At 32.9% G+C, this 26387-nt stretch overlaps 1 protein-coding gene across 2 annotated transcripts in view; it reads left to right on the top strand.

Moving 5' to 3' along the window:
- LOC114337220 (ATP-dependent DNA/RNA helicase DHX36) overlaps nt 1-26387 on the top strand; it is a 109004-nt gene that overhangs the window by 51324 nt on the left and 31293 nt on the right. For both annotated transcript variants that reach the window (XM_028287626.2, XM_028287627.2), the window contains exons 6-8: nt 3603-3776; nt 12319-12596; nt 25545-25668. In XM_028287626.2, the coding sequence (XP_028143427.1) occupies nt 3603-3776; nt 12319-12596; nt 25545-25668 (576 nt within the window). The remainder of the gene's footprint in view (nt 1-3602; nt 3777-12318; nt 12597-25544; nt 25669-26387) is intronic.

Genomic DNA, 26387 nt, shown 5'->3' on the forward strand with positions numbered 1-26387 from the left:
CTGCCTTGAGAATCTGTTTAGGTGCTATGAGATCTACTCCTATACAACCAATACATGTTGAAGCTTCTGAGCCTCCTTTAGAGATTAGAAGAAATTTACTAAGCGAAAAATGGGTACTTAAAGCACACACTACAAATTTCGAATTATTTTCCAGTATATGTCATCTTAACGAATCAGATCTTACTCATAAGTATTGGATTAAAAAACCATCTCCGCCTTTATGTACTGCATTACAGAACAATCCTATTTTTTCAAAGGAATTAAACACAGTAGACAAAAACTTAGACTACTTTGCTCTCTTCCATAAAACTGATGTAATAATACCCACATACAACGAAAACAACATAATCAGCAACAATATCCTGAAATCTATTTTGAACTGCTACAGTGATGCAACAGTTATATACACAGATGCATCTAAATCAGGAGAAGGGTCTGGCTGTGCGTATTTTTTACCCTCAGGAGGTTTCGAATTCAAATACAAACTTCCCAATGAGTTTTCAATTTTCTCTGCGGAATCATTGGCCATACTCGAAGCGTTGAAATATATTAAAAACTCTTATACTAAAAAAACGTTAATTCTTTCAGACTGCCTATCAGTTTTACAGAATATCAAAAATACTTTTTTGCCCAAAACATTTAGTAATCCTTACATATTTTTAATAAAGGATATGTTAAAGCAGTTAGAAGACTCTGGCTTCAATATAAAATTTATTTGGGTTAAGGCACATATTGGACTCAAAGATAATGAGTATGTAGACTACTTAGCCAAATCCAGTATAACATCAGGCACTTTATTGTCATATTCTTTATGTGTATCAGATGTTATTACTATTTTTAAAAGAAACCAACTATCGATATGGAAAGATCAATGGAATCTTTACTGCTTAACAAACCCCACAAGATACACCACTTTACAACCAGTGATTCCACAAAATACATGGTTTAAGAGTTTTAAAGCTCCACGTAAATATATAACAACTATAAATCGATTACGTTTTGGGCATGCTTGCTATCCAAGTCATTTATATAAAATAAATGTGATTGAAGACAATAATTGCAAACATTGCGGAAAGCAGGGTGATCTTGATCATATCTTTTTTGAATGTACTAAGTTTCAACAGCATTCAAACTCTCTCTATAAAAATTTAATTCAACTTGATATGCATGCACCATTCAATATACAGTCTTTGCTGGCTACAGGCTCACAACAAATATACAATATCATTATAGATTTCTTGTCAGAGACACGCACAGTCCTATAAGATTTGTACGCGGGCATGAGATTTTTATGATTTAAGTTCAGATTTGCATCTTTTTTTTTGTCATAAATGTTTTATCACTTTATCAGAGTTCCATTATTGTTTTTATTGTATTATTATTGTATTGTATTATTTATTGTGTTTGTATATATTGTTTCTGTTTATTTTGTATTAGGATTAGGATTGTATTTTGTTTATTGCAACTGGCTGAATGACTAATGTCTATGCCATTAAATAAAAAAAAAAAAAAAAAAAAAAAAAAAAGAAGTACTCCACCTATCTAATGCACTTTACAGAATTGAAATCGGATTATTTAAGCAGCCTCAGCAATGTTTTAAAGTTATAAACAATTTTTTTGGCTTATAAACAAATTAGTGCTGTGGCCAGGAGGGGGTGCTACGGGCTCCTTTAAATAGATGGACTTACCCAAGTAAGTTTTTTATGTATTTTGACCCATAGAACACGAATTTTTTAGGTAACAGTTGATCCGGATGTCGATAAGGTTGTTATAAACAAAGAACTTGAGGAATTACATAAAATCGATTTTTCGCAAAATAAAACATTTTTTTGTATTTCTTGGGTAATTCTAAGCAGAAAATGTTCGTACAAGTTTTTTCGTAGGATGCATAGTTTTCGAGATAAACACGGTGGAACTTTCAAAAAATCGAGAAATTACAATTTTTGAACGCGAATAACGTTTGACTAAAAAATAAAATAGCTGCTGACAGCATTTGAAAGTTTAAGTCAAATTATACCGGTTTTAATTATTTGCATTGCTAAAAATTAATTTTTTTATTATTAAACAAAGCTATTTGTTTATAAGCCAAAAAATTGTTTATAAATTTAAAACATTGCTGGGGTCCCTTAAATAATCCGATTTTAATTCTGTAAAGTGTATTAGATAGGTAGAGCACCTCTTTATTTGTAAAAAAATTAGCCAACTTCTAAATGGTCTACTTTTTGTTCAGAAAGATTTTAAAAAATTTGAACTTTTTTAAAAACATTTAGATTGCAAATTTATTATGCAAAATTTATTAGGTCGATTTTAATGAAATTTTGTACACGATTTAAGTATGTTACAAAGAATTTCCTAAGTGAATAACTAAGGTTCTAAGTGCCACCAAAGTGGTTAAAAAATATTGAATAACAACAGACTTATTTTGCCCCTTTATTTTGTATTTATTGCTATATTGCAGAAAAGGTAATACCTTAAGACATTTTTTACCAGTCGTATATCATACAAAATTCAATTATCTTTATTTTATTTCTTTACGACTTTGATCCAAAACGAATCGTTTTAAAGTTATAAGTAAAGAAAGCAGAAAAAAATCGAAATTTTTAAATATTTTAATTTTTTTATTAATGTTCCGGGCATATTTGAGAAGGAGCATAAGTCAATTATTATTACTGAAGGTATCACCTAACTTTATCTGCAAAAATCCGAATGCCACCTTTCACATCCAAAAATAGACATTTTTCGCAGATCCTTACTGGTCTATATACCTATATAGAACAGAAGTGTTCTTCCACGTTGTTTTGTCGAAGGTATACAGCCAACTATAATGTTTACCCTTTTTAAAGTTAAAAAATACATTAATTAATAGTATTATTACTCTGCTTTCTTCTTCTTGCAGTACCGTCTCCTATCGGAGGTTGGCTACCATCACAACAATCTTAACTTTCTTGGCTGCAGCTCTGAACAACTGTATTGAACTGCACCCATACCAATCCCTTAAATTTCGCAACCAGAAAATCCTCCTACGTCCCACATTTCTCTTTCCCGAAATTTTTCATTGGATTATGAGTCTTACCAGAGAGTACTTTTCTCCTCTCATTATGTGGCGTAGATATTCCAGTTTTTTCATTTGTATGGTTTTTATGACTTCGCATTCCTTCCCCATCTTCAGCAAAACATCTTGATTTGTTACTCTCTCTGTCCATGGTATTTTCCACATTCTCCTGTAGCACCACAACTCTGCTTTAAAATAACTTTATTCAAACACCAAAAATATTACAATACTTTAAAACTTTTACAACTTTAACAAAATACAACTATAAACGTCAAATACAGCTGATCTATTATTTGTCAACTTTCTATGTTAATATTCAGTTTCTATACATTTTCTGACGTTCTAAACGTCACTAGACATAAAAATAAACATTGCAACAAGTGAATGGTCCAGAACTGTAGTAGCTCAATGTTCCTATGTATCTATGGAGTAGGGTGGCGGTTACTGTATATGTTAATTATATGTTAATCTGCCACTAACTGTATCATCTTTCATAGATCCAGTAATTGATAAATATAGTATTTTAATATTATTCAATGCAATTTTTCAGTATAATAAGGTATCGTCGCTGCATACAAAGTGGATTTCACAAGCATGTGCCAACCAACGAAAAGGACGGGCAGGTCGTACCAAACCTGGCAGATGCTTTCGGTTGTATTCCAAACAACGCTATGAGAATATGGATGTGGAAAGAGTTCCAGAAATTCTCAGGATTTCATTAGAGGTATTTATTGATGAGTGATTTATTGTTTGAGGATGTAAAATGTTGCTAGTGATGGGTTCCAAATTATTTTAAGGGGCTATCGTAGTGTAAATTTTTTTGGGAATTTCTAAAATAAAAAGTACTTGACGTGACGTGATACTATCCCGACATCGTAAGTATTTGGTCTTACATTTAATTTACTTTCAACGAGGTTTTTTTCCTGGTTTTCCCTCGTGATTTACTATGGAATCTCTAACGCGAGAATTTTACTGTCATCGTTGCATTTGTTTGTCTTTTTAAAGACAGATCACATGCTATGATTTTTTTTGTCACGGATATTCTTGAGTTGGGATTGATTTCATGTAATCGAATGAACTATCTTTTAGTAAAGTCGTCCCAGGAACGCAACTCATAAATATTGGCGATATCATTTTAAAGTCTTTAACTTTAAAATGTATAATATACGTCTGAATTGCCAATATAACTGAGTCAGATTAAATAAATTATTAGAATTTTTTTACTTAGCAACAACATTTTTGTTTATTTTAATAGTATTTTGTATTTTGAGAACGAAACCCGATTTGGGCTTCGAAACGTTAATAAAATTATTTTGTCAATTTAATTGTGGCTTATTTCCCACTAAATAGTTAATCATAAAAATGCCACAAGGAAATAGCTTCGGAACAACATAAAAAGACATAGCTCCACTGCAACAGTGATTAAGACTAATAGAGATCCTGAAACATAAAATTTCAAAGTGATTATTGAAACAAAGTTATTTTCTATACCATCAACTAGGATTTTGGAAAATATTCAAATTTAGAAAAATGACGAAGTGTTGAAAAAAATTTTTAACATTAGCTAAAATATTCCAGTTTCAAAAACCGCCGAATTGACATTTTTTATCCGATCAAAAAACTCCTAGTTAATGGTATAGAAAATAACTTATATTTCAATAATAACTTTGAAATTTTATGTTTCAGGATCTCTATTAGTCCCAATCACTGCAGCAGTGGAGCTGTTTTTTTTTCATGGTGCCAGCAGATGGCGCATAAATCGTTTAATTTTCAATATTCTTTTATGAACATTTTTTTTGCATGTACTTCTTCTTATAGTAAATTCTTATGCAAATTTTCAAAACAATTGGTACAGTACTTTTCATTTTAGACATTCCCAAAAAATTATATGAATTTCGTACTTTTACACTAGGATAGCCCCTTAATAGGTACAACTTATTTTTGAATAATGATCATATTACTTGTTTATCATGTTTTTATGTTCATGTTAGTTGGCCCAACGTAGATTGAAAAGAAAATCTAATTTTAGAGAACAAAAACAAAAGTCCAGCATAAAATTTAAAAGTTTTAATTCATCAAGCAACATTTTTCTTCTGTGTCCGTGTCCTTTCAGAATGTTGGTAACCATCATAGCTATCTTAATCTTATTCACTGCCACCCTTAACAGCATGCTTGTATCAATCCCCTACCAATCTCGAAAGTTCTTCGGCCATGAGGTTCTTCTTTGTCCTGGACTGCGTTTGTCTGCTATTTTCCCTTATATAATATTTTGTAGCAACCTATATTTGGGACCTCTCATTATACAGGGTGTTTCATTGAGAATTGTCCATGTCGTAACTGGAGAAACCTTAGCACAAAATACGAAGATTTAACCCAAAACACTTAAATTAAAATATTCTTCCTTAACGAGATACAGAGTGTTTTATTACAAATATTCTAAAATTATTTTAGCTCATTGCACCTTTTAATATTTTTTGTTCAAACTTGACACAAAGTTTATACATGTCCGGTTACTTTAACTAGTGTTGAAAGATAGTTTTCCGCTATTATCAGGAGCGTGCTGTAGGGATATATACTTCATTTTCGCCCCCTTTCCCCCTTACAATCTACACCACTATCGTAATAATCATTTCAGCATGTTTTTTTGATTCTTCGTTACTTTTTACGTAAACATCATCCTTTTGTCTCAATGCGATAGAGTAAGTAGTTTTCAAGTTATTTGCGTTTTAATGTAATGGATTCAATAAGATTATGTATTTTAAACACATAATCTTATTGAATGTAGTTTAAAATACATAGTCTTATTATATGGAATCCATTATATTTAAACGCAAATAACTTGAAAACTACTTACTCTATCGCAATGAGACAAAAGGATGATATTTATGTAAAAAGTAACAAGGAATCAAAAACATGCTGAAATGATTATTAAGACAGTAGCGTAGATTGTGAGAGGGAAAAAGGGGCGAAAATGAAGTATATATCCCTACAGCACGCCTATGGTAACAGCGGAAAACTATCTTTTAACACTAGTTAGAGTATCCTAACATGTATAAAATGTTTGTCAAGTTTGAACAAAAAATATTGGTAGGTGGTAAACCAATGGGCTAAAATCATTTTAGAATATTATTTGTAATAAAACACTCTGTATTTCGGTAAGGAAGAATATTTTATTTAAGTGTTTTGGGTTAAATCTTCGTATTTTGTGCTTTCTCCAGTTACGATATGGACAATTCTTAATGAAACACCCTGTATATATAGATTCGGGTTAGAACGTCCTGCGACGTTGTCCGATGCCCAATTGCCACCGCGTCCTATCATTACAATTTTCTCTCAGTCCTCGTTCGCTCATTGATCTTCTAACTCTTTCCATCCACGATTTCTTTGGTCTTCCTCGTTTTCTGTGTTACGGTGGTATCCATTTTGCTACTTTCCTTGATAGTCTTTCTTCTGGCATTCTTTGAACATGCCCATACCATGTAAGCTGTTTTCTCTCTATGCAATCGGTTACAGTTTTTTTAGCCCCATTTCTTCCTTTATTCTGTCGTTTCGAACTCTATCAAGTTTCGTTTTTCTAGCTGCTCCTAATGCATCCATTTATGTGGCTTCTATTTTCCTTATCTGATTTTCTTTAAGACGTCACGTTTCAGATCCATACAGCAGTGTGCTTTTTATAATTGTGTCATATATTCTCAATTTTCACATTATTACCTCTCATTACATGTCCGAAATACACCAGCTTTCTCTTCTTGATGCTTTTTATAATCTCGGTAGTCTTGTTGAGCCATTCTAGTTTTGTGAAGTGTCGAAACTTCTCCATCCAATAAAATTTTGAAATTCCTCTATAGCACCACATTTCGAAAGTCTCAAGGCGACTTAGACAGATTTTATTCACAGGACTCGGTACCATAAAGTAAGACTGAGAACACGTAGCAGCGAAGTAGGCGGATCCTCAATGCCAATTTTAGGTCTCTGTCTCTGGACATCCTTCTTAAAGAGACATTTTTGGATTTCCATAATTATAGAAAATATTTTTTAAATTAATGAGAACGAGAGAACGATTTATTAAACAAATAAAAAATGAATTAAAAAAGACATTGAATATGTAATACATTAACAAAAAAATGTGATAGTTTACTACTGAGTTCGATCCCCTTTATTTTTAATTACATCCAACATTCTTTAAGGGGATGGGTACGTATTTTCGGCTGCAATGCTATTCAAATGGGGATAAATTTTTTTCGAATCCTGAAAAAACTAATAAATATTTTTGAAAAATTTAAACGCAGAATTAAATATTACGTTATTGCCGAGGGCCGAAAGTGCCTGAGAACTTCTATGTTTATTTAAATAAGTTACAGGGGTGAAAAACTAAGAGAATATGTAGTGTGATTTTTAATTTCAAATATCTCATTCAAAAGAAACTTTTTATTTATTCTAAGGGACTTTTGGCCCTCGATAATAATTTAGTCTTTCATTCTGCGTTTAAATTTTTTAAAAACATTTATTAGTTTATTCAGGATTCGAAAAAAATGGACTCCATGTCCGTGGTGATATTTTCCAAATCGAACATTTGCTATCTTTGTCATACAACGCACTGAGTCAAATAGTATATGATGACAGTGACAATTTTAAATATTTTAAATATTTGACATGGCACCGGGAATATTTTGAGTTGTTGGTTAAATAATATTGATAATGTATTTGATAAATAATTGATTTAAGACGTGAACTTAACAAAAAGTAATTTATTGTTTGTTATTTATGGAAGATCCAAGCAGAGAATACATCAGGATTATATACTGTGATCCAAGTATTTTGTTGTTAAAGATGTTCAAAATTGTAAGCGTTCCATAGTAACAATATATTATTAAAAAATCACTTTAACACTTTTCCTCTTTTCTCGATTGAGTATTAGTTTTTGTTGTACATATAAATTATTATTACAATCACTGGATACATAGTTAGTGAAAAAATTATCAGTAGTAATTGCACAAGAGCTCTAAAATCGAATTTTTCCCGAGTGGCACTTTGACAGTTTTAATTTCACGACCCGAAGGGGAGTGAAATTATGTTAAAGTGTCACGCGGGCAAAAATTCGATAATAATTTTAGAGATCGAGTACAATTTGCTGCGATTATTTCATGAATAAAACTATTCAAACCAAAATTTTTTTGTAATTTATTTGTATAGTATTTTTACTACAAAAGCGATATTACGTAGGTCAAAATTTTTGACGTAAGAGAACTGTCAAAACATTAGAATGTAACTTTTCATTATTGCCATGTTTATTATAAACATGGCATTCTAAACATGGCAATAATGAAAAGTCACATTCTAATGTTTTGACAGTTCTCTTACGTCAAAAATTTTGACCTACGTAATATCGCTTTTGTAGTAAAAATACTATATGTATGTAAGTACAAATTAGTACAATTAAACACACAGTTGTTATAAATATTTGACGGTTGAAAGTCATCACTTTTATAATTTTTAAAACATTAATTGTCATTAATGTCACTGAATGTATTTTTTTCGTAGCAACGAAGGGCATCTGAAGTAATATACTTGACGACGGGATATTATCAAAAATTATCGGGTATATCACAAGAGAGTGAGAATAAATTGAAAATAATGCGACAGTTTTTCGAAAATTTGTTGTCTGGCAATAGACACGAGAGCCCGCAGGGCTCGAGTGGCTATTGCCCAATTGCAACAAATTTGAGTAAAAATGAAGCATTATTTTCTTATTTATTCTTACTGTCGTGTGATATTCGTAAGATTATTTTTTAATACGTATATTATGGATATTTTCTTAAATGTGACAGTTGTCAAAACTAGGAACTGGTTGTCATTAAACAGAAACAATCTACTTAAAAAAATTCTATCGGAAATTTTCTACAGTAGATAATTCTTAGTATAATTTTAATCTGATTGGACAGAATTAAACACGTGATCAAATATCTTACTATACGATTGGAAGTTAAAATCATTAAAAAATAATCACCTTAATTTTTATTTCTGCAGCTTTCTATTGGTCAGAATCTCCTATGAATGAAATAATCACATTTATTAACTGAATTAATAATTTACAATTATCCAAATAACAGCTTTCCAAGAACATTCAAAAGCCATCTCTTTAAAATTAATGATGACATTGTCAAGTAGAATGACATTCTAGTAATGTTTACATATCCATACCAGTGTGAATTTTACTACACATAATTTGCCGTGTAAAGACAGGAAAAGTAGGGATAGCCGTAAAACATTTGGGAATTATGTACCCATGGCCTTAAGGCAAATCCCAACAATAAAATGCAATTTTTCCACACCTCTAGACATGCTGCCTCAGTCCATGAAAGACGCAGTAAATTTGACTTTTCTCTTGGGGTAGTCGGATTGAAAAGCACAATTCCTGCAAATAACGCGACTCCTATTGTCTCCAACTTCTTCTTTGTGTGCCGTGCTTGTTTTCAAGCGTTGGCTATCGTCGTATTAACAAGCTGATGAAATGTTTCTCGGTCAGTTGCTATATGAAACAATTCCTCGACCGTTCGGCATGTCCATTGTCTAATGTTACGCAGCTAGGACAGTTGTTTTCCAAATCAGCGTTTTCCTTCGATTTTGCCCTGGTCCTCTCAATGTTGATCAATTCTCGCTCTTTGTACATGGTCTCCAGCACACGTTCGATGGATATGTGTGCTGTCCACGGGATTCTGAACAGGCGACGGTAACACCACAACTCGAACGCTTCCATTTTGTTAAGATTCTTCATTTTTGTTGTCCAGGTTTCACATCCATAGAACAAAACTGACCAGAAGTGGCACTTCAATACCCTTAGACATATAGTCAATGACATACTTCTACTGCAGCTAATAAAGCTTTTTCGTGCAAGTTCTATTCTGGTCGAAATTTCCTCATCATTTTCAACCCTGCAGTCAATTCAACTACCCAGATATCTAAAGTGTTTCACCCTTTCCAGGATTTTGTTATCTAATTTTAATACTGACTCTTCGATATTAACTTTTTCGACCAAGATCCATGTTGTTTTCTTTCTGTTGATTGTTAAGACTTTTGCAGTACATTCGTTGTTTACAGCGTTGAACAGGCTTTGAAGGTAATCGCCATATGGTAATGGTAATCGCCGTAAACTGTAAATTTCAAAGGTGGGCTAACTGAAATGGGAAGGGGCTCTTAGATAAACTTAGGGTAACGTAGAATGAAGTAAACACTTCTGTTGTATGTAGGTATATTAATTTATTAAAATTCTTAAAATTTATCCACAAGGGAGTGGAAGTACAAAACGTTTTCGGTCAAACTGACCATCATCAGTGTAAACCTGGAAATAAGTGAACCACTTAGATTGAAATGCAAAAGGGTGAAATTTTGACAGTTAAAAAAGAAAATGTGGTTACTTGCGTCCAGTGTACAAGTAATTGAAACTAGCCACTTCAATAGGTGTAAAAACCTCTAAATAACATTATTGCTACATTATAAGCTGTATAATAATCGACATTAAGAGGATCGGTACGTATTTTTGGCTGCTATGCTATTCAAATGGGGATTCATTTTTTTCGAATCCTGAGAAAACTAATAAGTATTTTTGAAAAATTTAAACGCAGAATGAAAGATTACGTTATTGGCGAGGGCCGAAAGTCCCTGAGAACTTCTGTAATGTTTATTTTAATAAGTTACAGGGGTGAAAAACTAAGAGAAAATTTAGTGTGATTTTTAATATCAAATATCTCATTCAAAATAAACTTTTTATTTATTCTAAGGGACTTTCGGCCCTCGGTAATAATTTAGTCTTTCATTCTGCGTTTAAATTTTTCAAAAATATTTATTGGTTTTTTCAGGATTCGAAAAAAATGAACACAATGCCGTGGTAATATTTTCCAAATCTATCTTTGTCTTACAACGCACCCAGCTGAATATAATATTGTCAGCATATCGTGTCAGTCAGACACTGACAATCAGTGACAATTTTAAATATTTGACATTGCATCGGGAATATTTTGAGTTATTAATTAAATATTATTGATATATAGTGTATTTGATAAATAATTGATTTAAGACGTGAATTTAATAAAAAGTTATTCATTGTGTATTATTTGTGGAAGATCCTTAAGTCGATGTCTTAAGATTATATAAATATCACATGTGGATGTATGTCATCCTTGCTCGGAAATTGCACAAGGTTGTTGTGATCAGGTGAGAGGTTAACAACCAACTGATTAGACAGAATGGTGCCTGGAAATTTATGACAAGATGTCAAGGAAGATAGGTGGATTTTTCAAATGTCACCCGAAAAATTTTTTGACAAAGTGAATTTATATTTAACTTTAATTGTTAGATTGGAAATATGCAACTATTAAAAATGTTAGTTGTGAATTCTAAGTTGTAAATAAAGGTTAATGAGCTGTAATATATTCATTAGTGGACCGAAATCAAAGGCAAAAATCTACTCATATGCTGTGACGTCATAGACTGTTTTACAAATGTAACTGACTGAAAATAATTATATTTAGTTAAGTAGAGTTGTGATGAATGAATATTACTGAAATTATCTGGAAATATTTAGAAAAATTTAAAAAAACATGGTATTTTAATGGAGTAACAGCTGTAGAATTTGAAAGAATTGCAACTAAGGAATGGTTGGTTGCATATGTTTCCGGGGAACTAACGAATATAATAGGAAAATACCAATCTATACAGCTTATAATGTAGCAATAATGTTATTTAGAGGTTTTTACACCTATTGAAGTGGCTAGTTTCAATTACTTGTACACTGGACGTAAGTAACCACATTTTCTTTTTTAACTGTGAAAATTTCACCCTTTTGCATTTCAATCTAAGTGGTTCACTTATTTCCAGGTTTACACTGATGATGGTCAGTTTGACCGAAAACGTTTTGTACTTCCACTCCCTTGTGGATAAATTTTAAGAATTTTAATAAATTAATATACCTACATACAACAGAAGTGTTTACTTCATTCTACGTTGTTTTAACGAAGGTATACAGCCAACTACAGGGTTTACCCTTTTAAAGTTTTAAACTTATGAAATGTTACTTCATTCTACGTTGTTTTAACGAAGGTATACAGCCAACTACAGGGTTTACCCTTTTAAAGTTTTAAACTTAGGGTAATTATTGATTTTAAATTTGTTATTTCAACTTTCTGTTAATATCTAAGTTATTATTGTAATCCCGACACCAATAGGTAGAAGGGAATTTGATTATATATATATATATTTCAACTTTTTAGGAGATCTGTCTACACGCCAAAGTTCGTGCTCCCGACGACATGGACATAGACGGTTTTCTCTCATTAGCATTGGACGCTCCAGCAGCCAATTCTATCAGAGTTGCCGTGGAACACCTTCAATTTCTTGGTGCTCTAGATAAAGACGAAGATCTAACCGTTCTCGGCAGCTATCTCGCTCAATTGACGTTGGAGCCCCATTTAGGGAAAATATTAATCGGTGGTGTTATTACGAAATGTCTGGATCCTATTTTAACTTTAGTAGCAACACTTAGTCACAAGTAAGTGGAATTTTCGTTATAATTATGAGTTGTATACTCGGTCCGGCAAGTCTTCGCAGATTCGCCATTATACGAATGAAGTCAAAACGTGTAAATCGAAAGTATATCGACGTGCAAGTACCTAACCATCTTAGTGGAGTTAAAACGGCAGACAATGTCATAATCGACATTCTCATAATGTAGACATAAAAATTTATAATTTTTGACCGTAGAATTATGCTATTTTGTTGAATTTTTGAATGACCGTTTTTCCCTTATTGTCAATAACAAATAAATTCTCCTTTCACTCATTATTAAAACTTCTATTTTCTGGCTCGTATTTTCTTTTTTTACTTTTGTTCTCGTGTCATATTTTTAAAGGAACTGGAAATAAAGTTTTTTCTTATTAAAGCAATAACAAACCGTGTGACATACTACCTACGAAACAAATTATAGTTAACTTAAAAAATTCCAGATTACAAATTATATCCGTAGCAAGAGTGATACAAAAAAATACAAATCGGTCGATTACTGACTTTTATGGTGCGCCACCGTTTATGTGGTCCGTTTAAATTACCGCCAAGGCGACTGTATACGTGGACGTCACCTCAACACACACAAGAAAAAGTAATCAGAAACCAAATAGATTACATAATGGTGACAAAAAGATACCGTAATGCCGTGAAATGTACTAAAACTTACCCTGGAACTGATATCGGTTCGGATCATAATCCAGTAGTATCTGTGTTAGAAGCTAGACTAAAGAAAATGAGAAAAACCATTATCCCTGCGTTAGACTTAAGCCAGCTTAAAAGTGAACACCGACGACAAACAGTGCGAGAAGAAATCAACACCAGCCTCAGTGTAGCAGAAAACCAAATCCTCAGAACAGACAACATAGATGAAAAACTGAAGTATATAAACACTATAATAAGAACTACGGGAAAGAAACACCTAACCAAATCTACAAAGAAGCATAAGGTGTGGATGACACCAGACATACTAGAACTAATGGATGAAAGGCGCAAATTGAAGAATAATTCAGAAAAATACAGAGAGGTTGATAAGAACATAAAACAAATAATAAAGAAGGCCAAAGAATCATGGATTAAAGAACAATGTGTAAAAATGGAAGACTATGAAAGAAAGTATGACACATTCAATATACATAAAAAAGTAAAAGAACTTACAGGAACCCAAAGAAGACATCAAATAAGTTTGCTTAAGGACAAAGACGGAAATATTATTATAGACTTAACAGAAATTATTAATAGATGGAGTGAATACATAAGAGAATTGTTTGAGGACAACAGAAATAACATTGTCCAGGTAAATGGTGAAACGGGACCTGAAATCCTAAAATGTGAAGTAGAAATGGCACTTAGAAATTCCAAAACTGGAAAGGCAAATGGACCCGATGAGGTTCCTACTGAATTACTAAAGCTCTTGAATGATGAATCAATAGGTATGATATTGCACTTATTTAACACAGTATACAATACTGGTATTATACCTCAAGAGTGGCTGCTGTCTACATTCGTTACACTGCCAAAGAAATCCAATGCAAAAGAATGTTCAGAACATCGAACGATATCTTTAATGGGCCATCTACTAAAGTTATTTCTAAAAATCATCCACAACCGAGTTTATCAAAAGTTGGAGTCAGATATTAGTAATACGCAGATGGGGTTCAGAAAAGGACTAGGTACTCGAGAAGCTCTCTTCGGTTTGAATGTTCTTACACAAAGATGCCTAGACGTTAATCAAGAAGTACATAAATGTTTTACCGATTTTGAAAAAGCGTTTGACAGAGTACGCCACGATAGGCTAAGAGACATTCTTGAAAGAAAAGACATAGATAATAAAGATCTGCGAATAATTCTTAACTTATTTTGGAATCAGAAAGCTAACATCAAAATAGAAAATGAGATATCAAAAGCAATAGAAATACGTAGAGGAGTAAGACAGGGATGCATTTTGTCACCACTGCTATTTAATGTATATAGTGAAAGCATCTGTCAGGAAGCCCTTTTGCAAGCAAATGAAGGAATCGTAATCAATGGAGAGGTTGTAAATAATATTCGATACGCAGACGACACTGTACTAGTTGCAAGAACAGTAGAAGAATTACAACGATTACTTACAAACATAAATATTGCTTGCAACAATTATGGCATAAACATTAATATCAAAAAAACCAAGTATATGGTCTTCAGTAAAATCATGACACAACCAGCACATATTAGTATAAACGGCATTCAAATTGAAAAAGTATCAAGTTACAAATACTTGGGAACTTTAATAAACGAAACTGGAGACCAAAACAATGAAATAAAAAGACGTATCGAAATTGCCAGGGCCACCTTCATAAAGCTGAGAAAATTCTTCTGCAACAGAGATATAAGCATCCCTTTACGATTAAGAATGCTAAGAGGCTACGTATTTAACACGCTATTATACGGTGTAGAGGCCTGTACTCTCAAACAGAACAACATAAAAAATATTGAAAGTTTCGAGATGTGGTGCTACCGTCGAATTCTGAAGATAAGTTGGGTTGAAAGAATCACAAATCTTGAAGTAATACGAAGGATAGGAAGAGACCCAGAAATTTTGTTAACGATAAAACGAAGAAAACTCGAGTATTTGGGTCACCTGATGAGAGGTCATACATACGCATTACTTCAAAATATAATGCAAGGAAAAATAGAAGGAAAACGGAATCCAGGCCGTAGAAGAATGTCATGGTTGCGGAATTTGAGAGAGTGGTTTGGCTGCACCACTAATGAACTTTTTAGGTCAGCTGTAAAAAAAGTCAGGGTAGCCTTGATGATTTCCAATCTCCGATAGGAGTGGCACAAGAAGAAGAAGAAGGCCGTTTATGTTCTTCGCTCAATTTTAGATGTATCACCACGGCCCGTTCTCACTTAGACGGACCGTCTGTTTAAACGAAAGACAGCAGCCGCACGTGTGTGTTCACACTTAAGTTGGACCGTCTGTATCACAGAATAACTAACCATACAGAAGCGAGACTCAGGCCGAAAACGGTAACATAAATTTCATGCGCATGCGTCACGTAACTGGTGCAACCTCACTTTTGCGACTGACAGTGACAGTTGTTTATAGTTAAATTTTATATTTGTATATGTTTTATTTTCTATTTTAGTTATTTTTCTAGTTAAATTTTATGTTCCATATTTAATTAATAACTATTTGTCAAAAATATTACATCATTTGGAATGGTCTATTCCTTAGAACATCAAGTTCTATTCTGTAACTGGTGCACAAGGTCAAATATTTCGGTCCTAACAAAATCAATGGAAACGACAGTTAGATTCGCTTCTGTGTGGTTAGTTATTCTGTGTCTGTATAAACGGAAGACGTCTGTTTCTAGACATTATAGCGATCAGATGGACAAGAGGTCATGGAAGCTGAACCAGAAGGATCAGGACGATATTATCCTAGATGGAATATCTCCCAGAGACCAACATAGCCTCCGAGTAGAGGAAAATCAAGAAATAAAATTATGTAAAGACTACAAATACCTGGGAGTAAAGATCACTCAAGACGGAAAATTAGATGCAGCTATTAAGGAACGAAATATACAGGGAAGGAAAGGCATATCCTTACTGAACAGCGTACTGTGGGATAAAAATATTTCTAAGGAAAATAAAAAAAGAATATATAACACTATAATAAAAAGCATCACAACATATGGATGCGAAGTTTGGCCCCTAAAAGACAGAACAGAGAAAATGCTTAGAGCAACAGAAATGGACTTCTGGCGCCGTTCGGTGGGAATATCTAGACGCGACAGAATAACAAACGAGAGAGTCCGAGAAATCATGGGGGTTACACATAATATTGTTGACATCAGGACGAAACAACTTAGCTGGTACGGACACATAAGGAGAATGCCGGAGAATAGAATACCAAGACAAATCCTCGAATGGCAACCAAGAGGAAGGCGCAGACCAGGAAGGCCTAGAAGAAGTTGGAGAGAAGGAGTTGATAGAGAAATCAGGGACAGAGAACTCGATGACGATCCTTGGAATGACAGAAAGAGAAGGAGATTGGAAATCGGAAGACGTCGAAGAACGTTGTAAACCGATTTTATATATATGGAATAAGGAATGACCGAAAATGGAAAGGTCCAATCGCTTACATTGACGATACGAAGACCACGTTGCTCAGTCGGAAGAGATGTGGGCGTGGTTCTTTAGGTTGGGCTGCTGTTGCAATGAAAGATGTTAAACGAATAGGTAATGATACGTGAATAGGGCTACTCAAAATACAATAAACAAAAGATGGATAGATAACAATTAACTGAAGCTGTGACACTTGGGCTCAAATAAAACGAGAATACTGCAACATCGTACACTCTAATAAAACATTTTTTATTAAAAACTCAATGGAATCTTAATATTTACAATTTATACATAAATGAAGCTTAAAAACGTCAACCACAAAAATAACAATTAAAAAATAATCATTTAAAAATGGTTAACAAATTGTTGTTGACGATTGTGACTCTCACTAGATAGCTATTTGAAAATGGAATTGACTGAAGTTAATAAACATTATCTATAAACTTTAAAAGTATAAAAAAGTTAAATCGTTTATTACCAAAGTTTATCTATAAATAGTTGATAATTAGTCATACTTCGTCCATTTCTAAATATAGTAAAAATGCCTTTTTGTCTCGATAAGACTAAAATACTTAAATTATACTCTAACACCAGAAATGTGGCATTTTTATGGCAGCAACATCTTAAAAAAATTTAAAGTGAAATTTGTGCAACCCATAAAAATTTTATGGGGGTTTTGTTCCCTTAAACCCCCCCAAACTTTTGTGTACGTTCCAATTAAATTATTATTGTGGCACCATTAGTTAAACACAATGTTTTTAAAACTTTTTTGCCTCTTAGTACTTTTTCGACAAGCCAGTGTTTATCAAGATATTTTGCATATTTGTCGAATCCACCATATATTTGTATATGGTTAAGTACGATTATGAGACCTGTTAAGAGGATCGGTACGTTTTTTCGGCTGCAATGCTATTCAAATGGGGATTAATTTTTTTCGAATCCTGAGAAAACTATTAAGTATTTTAAAAAAATTTAAACGCAGATTGAAAGATTACGTTATTAGCGAGGGCCGAAAGTCCCTGAGAACTTCTATAATGTTTATTTTAATAAGTTACAGGGGTGAAAATCTAAGAGAAAATTTAGTCTTCTTTTTAATTTCAAATATCTCATTTAAAATAAACTATTTATTTATTCTAAGGGAATTTCGGCCCTCGGCAATAATGTAGTCTTTCATTATGCGTTTAGATTTTTCAAAAATATTAATTGGTTTTTTCAGGATTCGAAAAAAATAAACACAATGTCCGTGGTAATATTTTCCAAATCTATCTTTGTCATACAACGCACTTACTCGAATAGAATATTGTCAGTCAGACACTGACAATCAGTGACAATTTTAAATAATTATTTGACATGAATCGGAAGTATTTTTAGTTGTTGATTAAATAATATTGATATATAGTGTATTTGATAAATAATTGATTTAAGAGGTGAACTTTATAAAAAGTTATTTATTGTGTATTATTTATATTATTGAAGATAGAAGCAGAGAATACATCATGATATATTCTGTGATCCAACTATTTTGTTCTTAAAGATGTTCAAAATTGTAAGCGTTCCATAGTAACAATGGATCTACGAAAAAAGGTCGCCAACAATTGGTCGAGCGAAAAAATGTTGCGCACATTTGAGCGCGTATCAAAAGGTCGCCGGCGAAAAAACAGCGCCGACGAAATAAGGTCGCGTGCAATTGATCGCGCGAAAAAAGATCGCGTCAGAAAATATGTTTTCATTTGCATACTTTAACTTTCCTTCACACTTAATCCAGGCTTAGGTCAGATTTAGATGATGCAATAGAACTAAAGGATTGCTGTTAAATAATGACCCAAACAGTTAAATATTTTCTTATTAGTCATTTTAACCTATTGGTAAAAAATATTTCGTCAACCCAATATTGACTTCTAAATGACTTTAGTTTTATTTTCCACTTTAAATAATAGGAAAATAATTGGAAGTAAATAATCCTATTTGAAATTGATCATGTAAAATGTTCGACCAATTTAATGGTCGAATTAAGGTAATTTTAACTGTAAATGTTGTAGGGAAAGTACCTAGAGGTATTATTTCACGACTTGGCAGTGTCGCAAAATTTACCCTTGGTTATTTAAGAGTAAGTTTTAATATAAGCTTAATATATTTTACAGGGTATATACTACATATAGATAGGGTAGGTTAAGGGCTACCATCTTTATTAAAATAAAATTTCCCAAATAAAATAATGATATTGTGGTTAAAAATTATATAACAGGCACAATTTCATTAATACATTGTCACTGGTGAGTACTTATTGAAGATATCATAGTTAAAGAATACATTTATATTAATAACAGATTTGCATACTTTAACTTTCCTTCACACTTTATCCAGGCTTAGGACTTGCAGTTAGTAACTGGCGTGTTTAAAAGTTTTTTTAATTTTAATTTTTTTATTTTTTTCTAATTTTTATTATTTTTTTTTATTTTTATTTTTTTGTGTTTTTTTAATTTTTATTTTTTTTTTGTTTTTTTTAAATTTTTTTTTTAATTGTTTTTTAGTTTTTTATACTTGCAGTTGAAAATTTTGGGCAATTCCTCTTAAATATTCTAGATTTGGCCGGTTCCCGTATTGCAAACAAATCGTTTTTATTCGCCGCGCTGTATCTTTATAAATTTTTTTTGAGGTTGTTGGTTTCCAGCTATGTATTGCTCCACTTTTAATCGATTTAAACTCTCTTCTTTCTTTAGCCCCGTAATAAACTTCCATAGATTTGGGTGTGCTGCATTTAATATCGAGGAGAAGCTGTTGTGCCAACCTTCGACAGCATTATTAGTACGCGGTAGATCTTCCTCTATAAATTCGAAGCAATTCCAAAGATTCCTTGGAAACATTGGCGGTCTTCTTTGTTGTCGTCGATCCAATCTGCCTATCCATACATCCTCAAAGTAGTTTATTAAAGGTGTTAGTAAATTTTCATTTTGAGTGTAAAACTCGCTGTCCAGTAGCTCTCCGAATGTTGCAACAACATCTACTTCAGGTACGAAGGCTAGGGCTGCCAATTGTCGCAGATGTAGAGCAAAATTCGCGTCTTCTGTATAAACTTGTTGCAGTCCTGTACCTTGCATGTTTCTCCACAAACATTGTGTGAAATGAAAGAAACATCCACGGATTCTGACTTCAGGAAACTCTTGTTGTAAAGCATTAATTGCTGCTTTTTCATAATCCACCATTATTGTTGTAGGACGTAAACCTGGTCGTAACGTTTTTAATTCATGGAAGAGTCGAGTGTATGTTGCCTGAGTTTTATTAGGAAGTAGAGCAAAAACAGTTGGAATAACGTTGCTATACTGTACGCCATGTATTGTATACAGCTGACCAAACAATAGAGGAGTACATGTGAATGTTCCATCGGCATACCAGTGTTCACAGCTCGCCATCAAAGTTAAATTTCTTTCAGTGGAAAATATTAAAATTCTCTGTTCGTTTGGACCACTGTCAAATAAAAGAAACGGTTCGCCGTTATTGTTTCTGGTGTATTCTTCCGGAATAATAAGCTCTGTTAAGCTTCTTGGATTTGCCGGAATAGCTTCCACTCTTTGGCGTGTGTTCTGAATAGTTCGCTTTAGGGATGAAATAGAAGGTAGCTGCCCAGTTGCACCCACAGACACTTCTTGTGAAACGGTAGCTATGATTCCTTGTGTTGTTAGTTCAACTTGATGAGCCAGTTCTTTCATTCTGTTACAAGCCTTTTTTGCTTCTAATATTGACGCATCGGCAATGTGGTTGTGACTTGTACTTTTCACTACTTCATCTCCCACTGTGTGAACTCTCCCGGTACATTTATGCTTATTGTACTGAGCGCACTTCCAAATTGTCTTTTGATCAATCGTTTTTTCCTTTCTATGGATATATCCATTATACACCAACATATTGGCACCTTTTTGACTCTTTACGTAAGTTAAGACCATCTTGACAAATCGACAAGCTAATGAATAATGAGATATACGATATTTTTCCCATCTTCTTATACATCCAAAATACATTAAAAAGTAATAAAAGTACGTTTCACGAATATGGAATAATAATTACCACATTAGTGAATAACGCACAATTAGACAAAGAACTTTTGTACAATATTTATTTTAGCATTTCCAATAATGTCTTATCGTAATGACTTCATGGAATTCCTAATAAATACCTACACAATAAGGTGCCCTTATCTAAACTACTTATTCTTCACTAATCTGCATAACGACTTTCTACTAAGAACCAATTATGCTAATTACCGGTCTCTGAAAATACCAAAAATAGGTAAACTGGTACCTGGTATTCGTTTGTATGTAATATATACTGTAAATAGAACTATTATTACTGTACATTTTTAACGATATCCGATTAGGAAGAGCAAACACTTTTAAACACGCCAGTTTTTTGCTGACAGTCCTAAGCCTGTAAAAAGTGTGAAGGAAAGTACCTTTCTGAATTTAGATCCATATATTAAAATTATTCACGTAGAACAAAAAAAATACTTTCTTCATGTTAAAAATTGTTCAATTTTCAAGTATATTCACTTGAATAACCTGAAAATACCATATGAAATAATTTCCCATTCTCCTATATTTCCCATCTTCCTACACATCCAAAATACATTAAAAAGTATTTAGATATACGTTATTTTTCCCATCTTCTTATACATCCAAAATACATTAAAAAGTAATTAGATGGAATTCCAAGACTAATCGGCTCATAATGCATAAAGTTAAAGTATGCAAATAGAATTTCTTTAGAACCTTTTTGAAAACCAATTGAATGGTTTTAATAATGTAAAACATGACGCGATCTTTTTTCGCGCGATCAATTGCACGCGACCTTATTTCGTCGGCGCTGTTTTTTCGCCGGCGACCTTTTGATACGCGCTCAAATGTGCGCGACATTTTTTCGCTCGACCAATTGTTGGCGACCTTTTTTCGCGACACCGTAACAATATATTATTAAAAAATCACTTTAACACTTTTCCTCTTTTCTCGATTGAGTATTAGTTTTTGTTGTAGCTACATATAAATTATTACAATCACTGAATACATAGCTAAGTGAAAAAATTATCACATTTATTAACTGAATTAATAATTTGCAATTATACAAAAAATATCAGTTATCCAAGAACATTCAAAAGCCATCTCTTTAAGCTAGTTATGACATTGTCAAGTAGAATGACATTCTAGTAATATGTACATATCCATACCAGTGTGAATTTTACTACACGTAATTTGCCATGTAAAGACAGAAAAGGTAGGGATGGCCGTAAAATATTTGCGAATTATGTACCCATAGCCTTAATAATCTGAAAATTTATTTATAATTTACATTTTTGGGTATATTTTGAAAAAGAAGCTACATCTCGATAAAAGGTGACTTATGAAACAAAGACTAAGCGGCAAAAGTTTTAAAAACACTGCGTTTGACTAATGGTACGACAATATTAATTGGAATGTACACAAACATTTGGGGGGTTTAAAGGAACAAAACCCCTATAGAATTTTTACGTAAATGTATTGAAAAAGAAGCCACATCTCGATAAAAACTGGCTTATCGAAAAAATACTGGGAGACAAAAAAAGTTTTAAAAACGTTGTGTTTAACTAATGGTACCACAATAATGAATTAGTGGGAACGTACACAAAAGTTTGGGGGGGTTTAAGGGAACAAAATCCCCATAAATTTTTTATGGGGTGACAAATTTCACTATAATTTTGTTTTAAAATGTTGCTGCCATAAGAATGATACATATCCATTTTCAATAAAAAATCTCTGATAGTTTTCGATATATTGAAAAAAAAATAGATTTTCATTTTGTAACTTCCAAGGGCTATAACTTTTTTTATGAGCACGTTTGTACTAAGGTGGGTTAGGTTCAATCGAACTATTTTTGACCCCAGAATGTGTGGTATAATTTATGACCAATCTTTTCGGGACACCCTGTATAACAACATACTTCAAATTCAGTGTAAATGTCAAAACATTAAGCGAAAGTGTCTATATATCCTGAATTAAAAGTTTATGCAAAAATAAATGTCTATATTTCTTTTTTTTAATCCAAAACGGCAATGACCTCATATATTAAGTAGGTCTCTGAACTTTATGCAAATAACATATGGTATTAGCTACGTTATCTCAGGGAAACAAAAATAAACCAAATATAATAGTTCACTTCGGCCATTATTAGACTAGCTAACTGGTGGCGCAACTAGTGGGGCAACTGGTGGCGCAACTAGTGGCTCCACCAAATTAAAGCACACAAAATATTATGGGCAACTGGTGGCCGATATGGGCAACTGGTGGCGCAACCAGTTACCGTAGTCTAATAGGTCTCATTTACTTAAATGCCCCGTGACGTAATGAGTCACTGGTGGAGCAACTTGGTGGCGTCACCAGTTGCCTAATATAATACTGGCCTTACTTGCGAACGCAGGTAGAAGAAGCCCATGTTTCAGACAGTGTCGCAGACACTGCCCAGATGGTAGGATGGCCCTTTGTAAGCCGGCAGGCTTTTAAGGTGCGAAAGCTGACCACGAAGAAATTCGACTCTCGACACAGTCGAAAAATTACAGTAACAGTGTTAAATTTGTTGCTTATTTTTACGTAAAGAATCCAAATCTGCAATAAAATTTTGGGGGTCCCATTTAAGATTTTAAAGTAACCCCCCACCCCGCCTCCGTGGGGGGGTCGTGATTGGTACCATTCGATAGATTTTTCAAAATATTAAATATATAAGTCTATTTTTCAGTTTTTTGATCTGATGTTCATTTTGCGAAATATCGCGGGGTTTGTATTTAAAATTTTAAAATTACCCCCACTCCTCCCCGTGGGGGTCATGTTTCGTAACATTCGATAGATTTTTGAAAAATATTGAAGACGTATTTTTTAGTTTTTTAATTTGACGTTCATTTCGCGAAATATTCGCTTTTTTTGTGAAACTTTTTGACTCGCCCATTTCCTTACGCCCCGCTCAAATCGTCAAATTTTTGAAATATACACTCTTTTGCATGTACCTACTTAACTTAGCTTATCTTAATCTGACAATTTTGAGTATTTTTAAGGATAGATTTTTTTTCGGGCCCCTTTAACGAACTTCCCTGTGTTAAGAGCCAATATATGGTAGAGGTACATCTGCACGGTACTATTAATTAACTATTTAGATAGAACTATTTAGATAGAAAATAATTTTATTAACGTTTCGACGCCCAAATCGGGTGTCGTCAAAATACAATACTACTGTATTTTGTATTTTGACAACGACATCCGATTTGGGCATCGAAACGTTAATAAAACTATTGTTTTCAATTTAATTGTGGCTTATTTCCCATATAAATAGTCAATTATAAAAATACCACAAGGAAATAGCTTCAGAACAACAATAGCTACATATTCAATAGATTTCTTTGTGTCACATATTTGAGGGGTGTAAAATCAAAGGCGGCAATCTCCACTTTTTCATGTTTTGAGTTAGGGACGCCATTTGTTGCGTTTTTTTATTATCTGTTAGATAAAACTATTTGTAAAAACCAAAAGCGGTCTTAACTGTTTACAAATCGCAGTGAAAATTCATGTTAGGATCAAAAGCAGCAATATCCATAGCTGAGTGCGTACCAAACACGGCAATCTCCGCTGCGGGCCAATAAGAACCACGTTGCGCTCGCACGTGATCAACTGTTAATGTCATGAACTCTGTCAAAACCTGTGAATATGTACCCGAACTTCCGGATATTTTTTTTACGTGATATGCATTTAAATTGCTTTTACATTATTGTTGAATATCAAAATATATTTTTCTTCACTAAGTAACCGGCACAATGATGTTTGATTAGTTTCAAAACTGGTAATATCCTTATAGATCATTTTCATATCAGTCAATCTGCTAGGGTTGCAAACAAAAGCGGCAATCTCCAAACAAAAATATTTAAAAAAGGAAAATAACTAATTTCTTAAGCGGTCTTAACTGTATACAAATCGCAGTGAAAAATTCATGTTGGGATCTAAAGCGGCAATATCCATAGCTGAGTGCGTACCAAATAGGGCAATCTCCGCTGCAGGCCAATAAGAACCACGTTGCGCTCGCACGTGATCAACTGTGAATGTCGTGAACTTTATTGAAACCTGTGAATATATACCCGAACTTCCGGATATTTTGGCTTACGTGATATGCATTTAAATTGCTTTTACATTATTGTTGAATATCAAAATATATTTTTCTTCGCTAAGTAACCGGCACAATGATGTTTAATTAGTTTCAAAACTGGTAATATCCTTATAGATCATTTTCATATCAGTCAATCTACTAGCGTTGTAAACAAAAGCGGCAATCTCCCAAAGAAAAATATTTTAAAAAATGGAAAATAAATAATTTCTTAAGCTCCTCCTTCTGGACATCCGATCACAAACCAAATATTATATGATTCTTTATCAGTTTTATTGCGTTAATTTAATTGTGCTAGTTTCTACCTTTTTTTCGCGCTCTCCCAAAATTATGGAAATGGGAGATTGTCGACTTTGATTTTACACCCCTCATTTGTCACGTGCAAAAAATATATGATCCAAGTCACATTGTATTGCAATTTTCGCACAAATCCGATTGTATTACATTGCTTTTATATAGATGTGCGGGATAACAAATAGCGTGCGGGCCAAATTTTAGTCGAGAGACAGTAACAATATAGTATCTTGAAAAATCTAAATTTTTATGCCAATAATCTGTCGATATTTTCGGATGTAAAAGAATGTACTTTGTCGGACAATTTATACAGTATTGATTCCATTGAAGTTTCCAGTTTTTCAACTTATGTATGCCTTTTTAGAGATCCGTTCCAGTTACCTCCTCAGGCAAATCTTAAGACAATGGCAGCTGGTAAACGAAAAGAATTAATCAATGGTGTATTGAGTGATCATCTCTTATATCTTGAACTTTTTAGGAAATTTGAGGTCAGTACACGCTACAAAGCGACCATTCGTTTGAATACTAGTCCAGGGCGCATCTGTTTTGAGATGGATGTTGAGAGGTGACTCAAATTTTTTTGCAGAAATTGCTTGAAAATAACTCAATAATATCTGAGTTATCCTCCCACTCAAAATGGTCCGGAATATTGTTTAAATAATCAAAATGTCAAAATATGAAGGAAAAATTCGATTTTTTTATTGGTTTTTTGATTATAACTTTAAAACTATTGATTTCTGAGAAAAGTTGTACTGACATAAAAGTTGCGTAATTGAATTTCTTACAATATAGAATTGGTTAAAAATTTAAAAAATAGTCACCCTTGTGACAAAATAGCAATAATTGCGAAAAAAAAAACATACAAAAACAAGTATTCGCATTTTACGTTGCTCAACCATTTATGCTAAACTTAGGACCTTCATATTTTACCCAGAAAAACTATATTATATAGTAAAACAACACTGTAAATTTCATTAAGATCGGTTTAATAGATTTTGCAAACTAAATTTTGCAATCCAGCTGTCGCAAAAAAAAATCATTTTTTTTAATGTTGCAGGACTGCAAAATAAAGCAGATAGCAAGTTGAATTTTTTTTGCTTATATAAGTGTACTGTACCTTTCATTTGCAATTTGCAAAATTAAAGTCGATTAATTACCACGGCGTCAGGAAATTTTTTAAATAAACATTCATTTTTGGTGCCACGCG

This window comes from Diabrotica virgifera, chromosome 1 (genome assembly GCF_917563875.1).
Source record: "Diabrotica virgifera virgifera chromosome 1, PGI_DIABVI_V3a".
Taxonomy (NCBI): Eukaryota; Metazoa; Arthropoda; class Insecta; order Coleoptera; family Chrysomelidae; genus Diabrotica; species Diabrotica virgifera.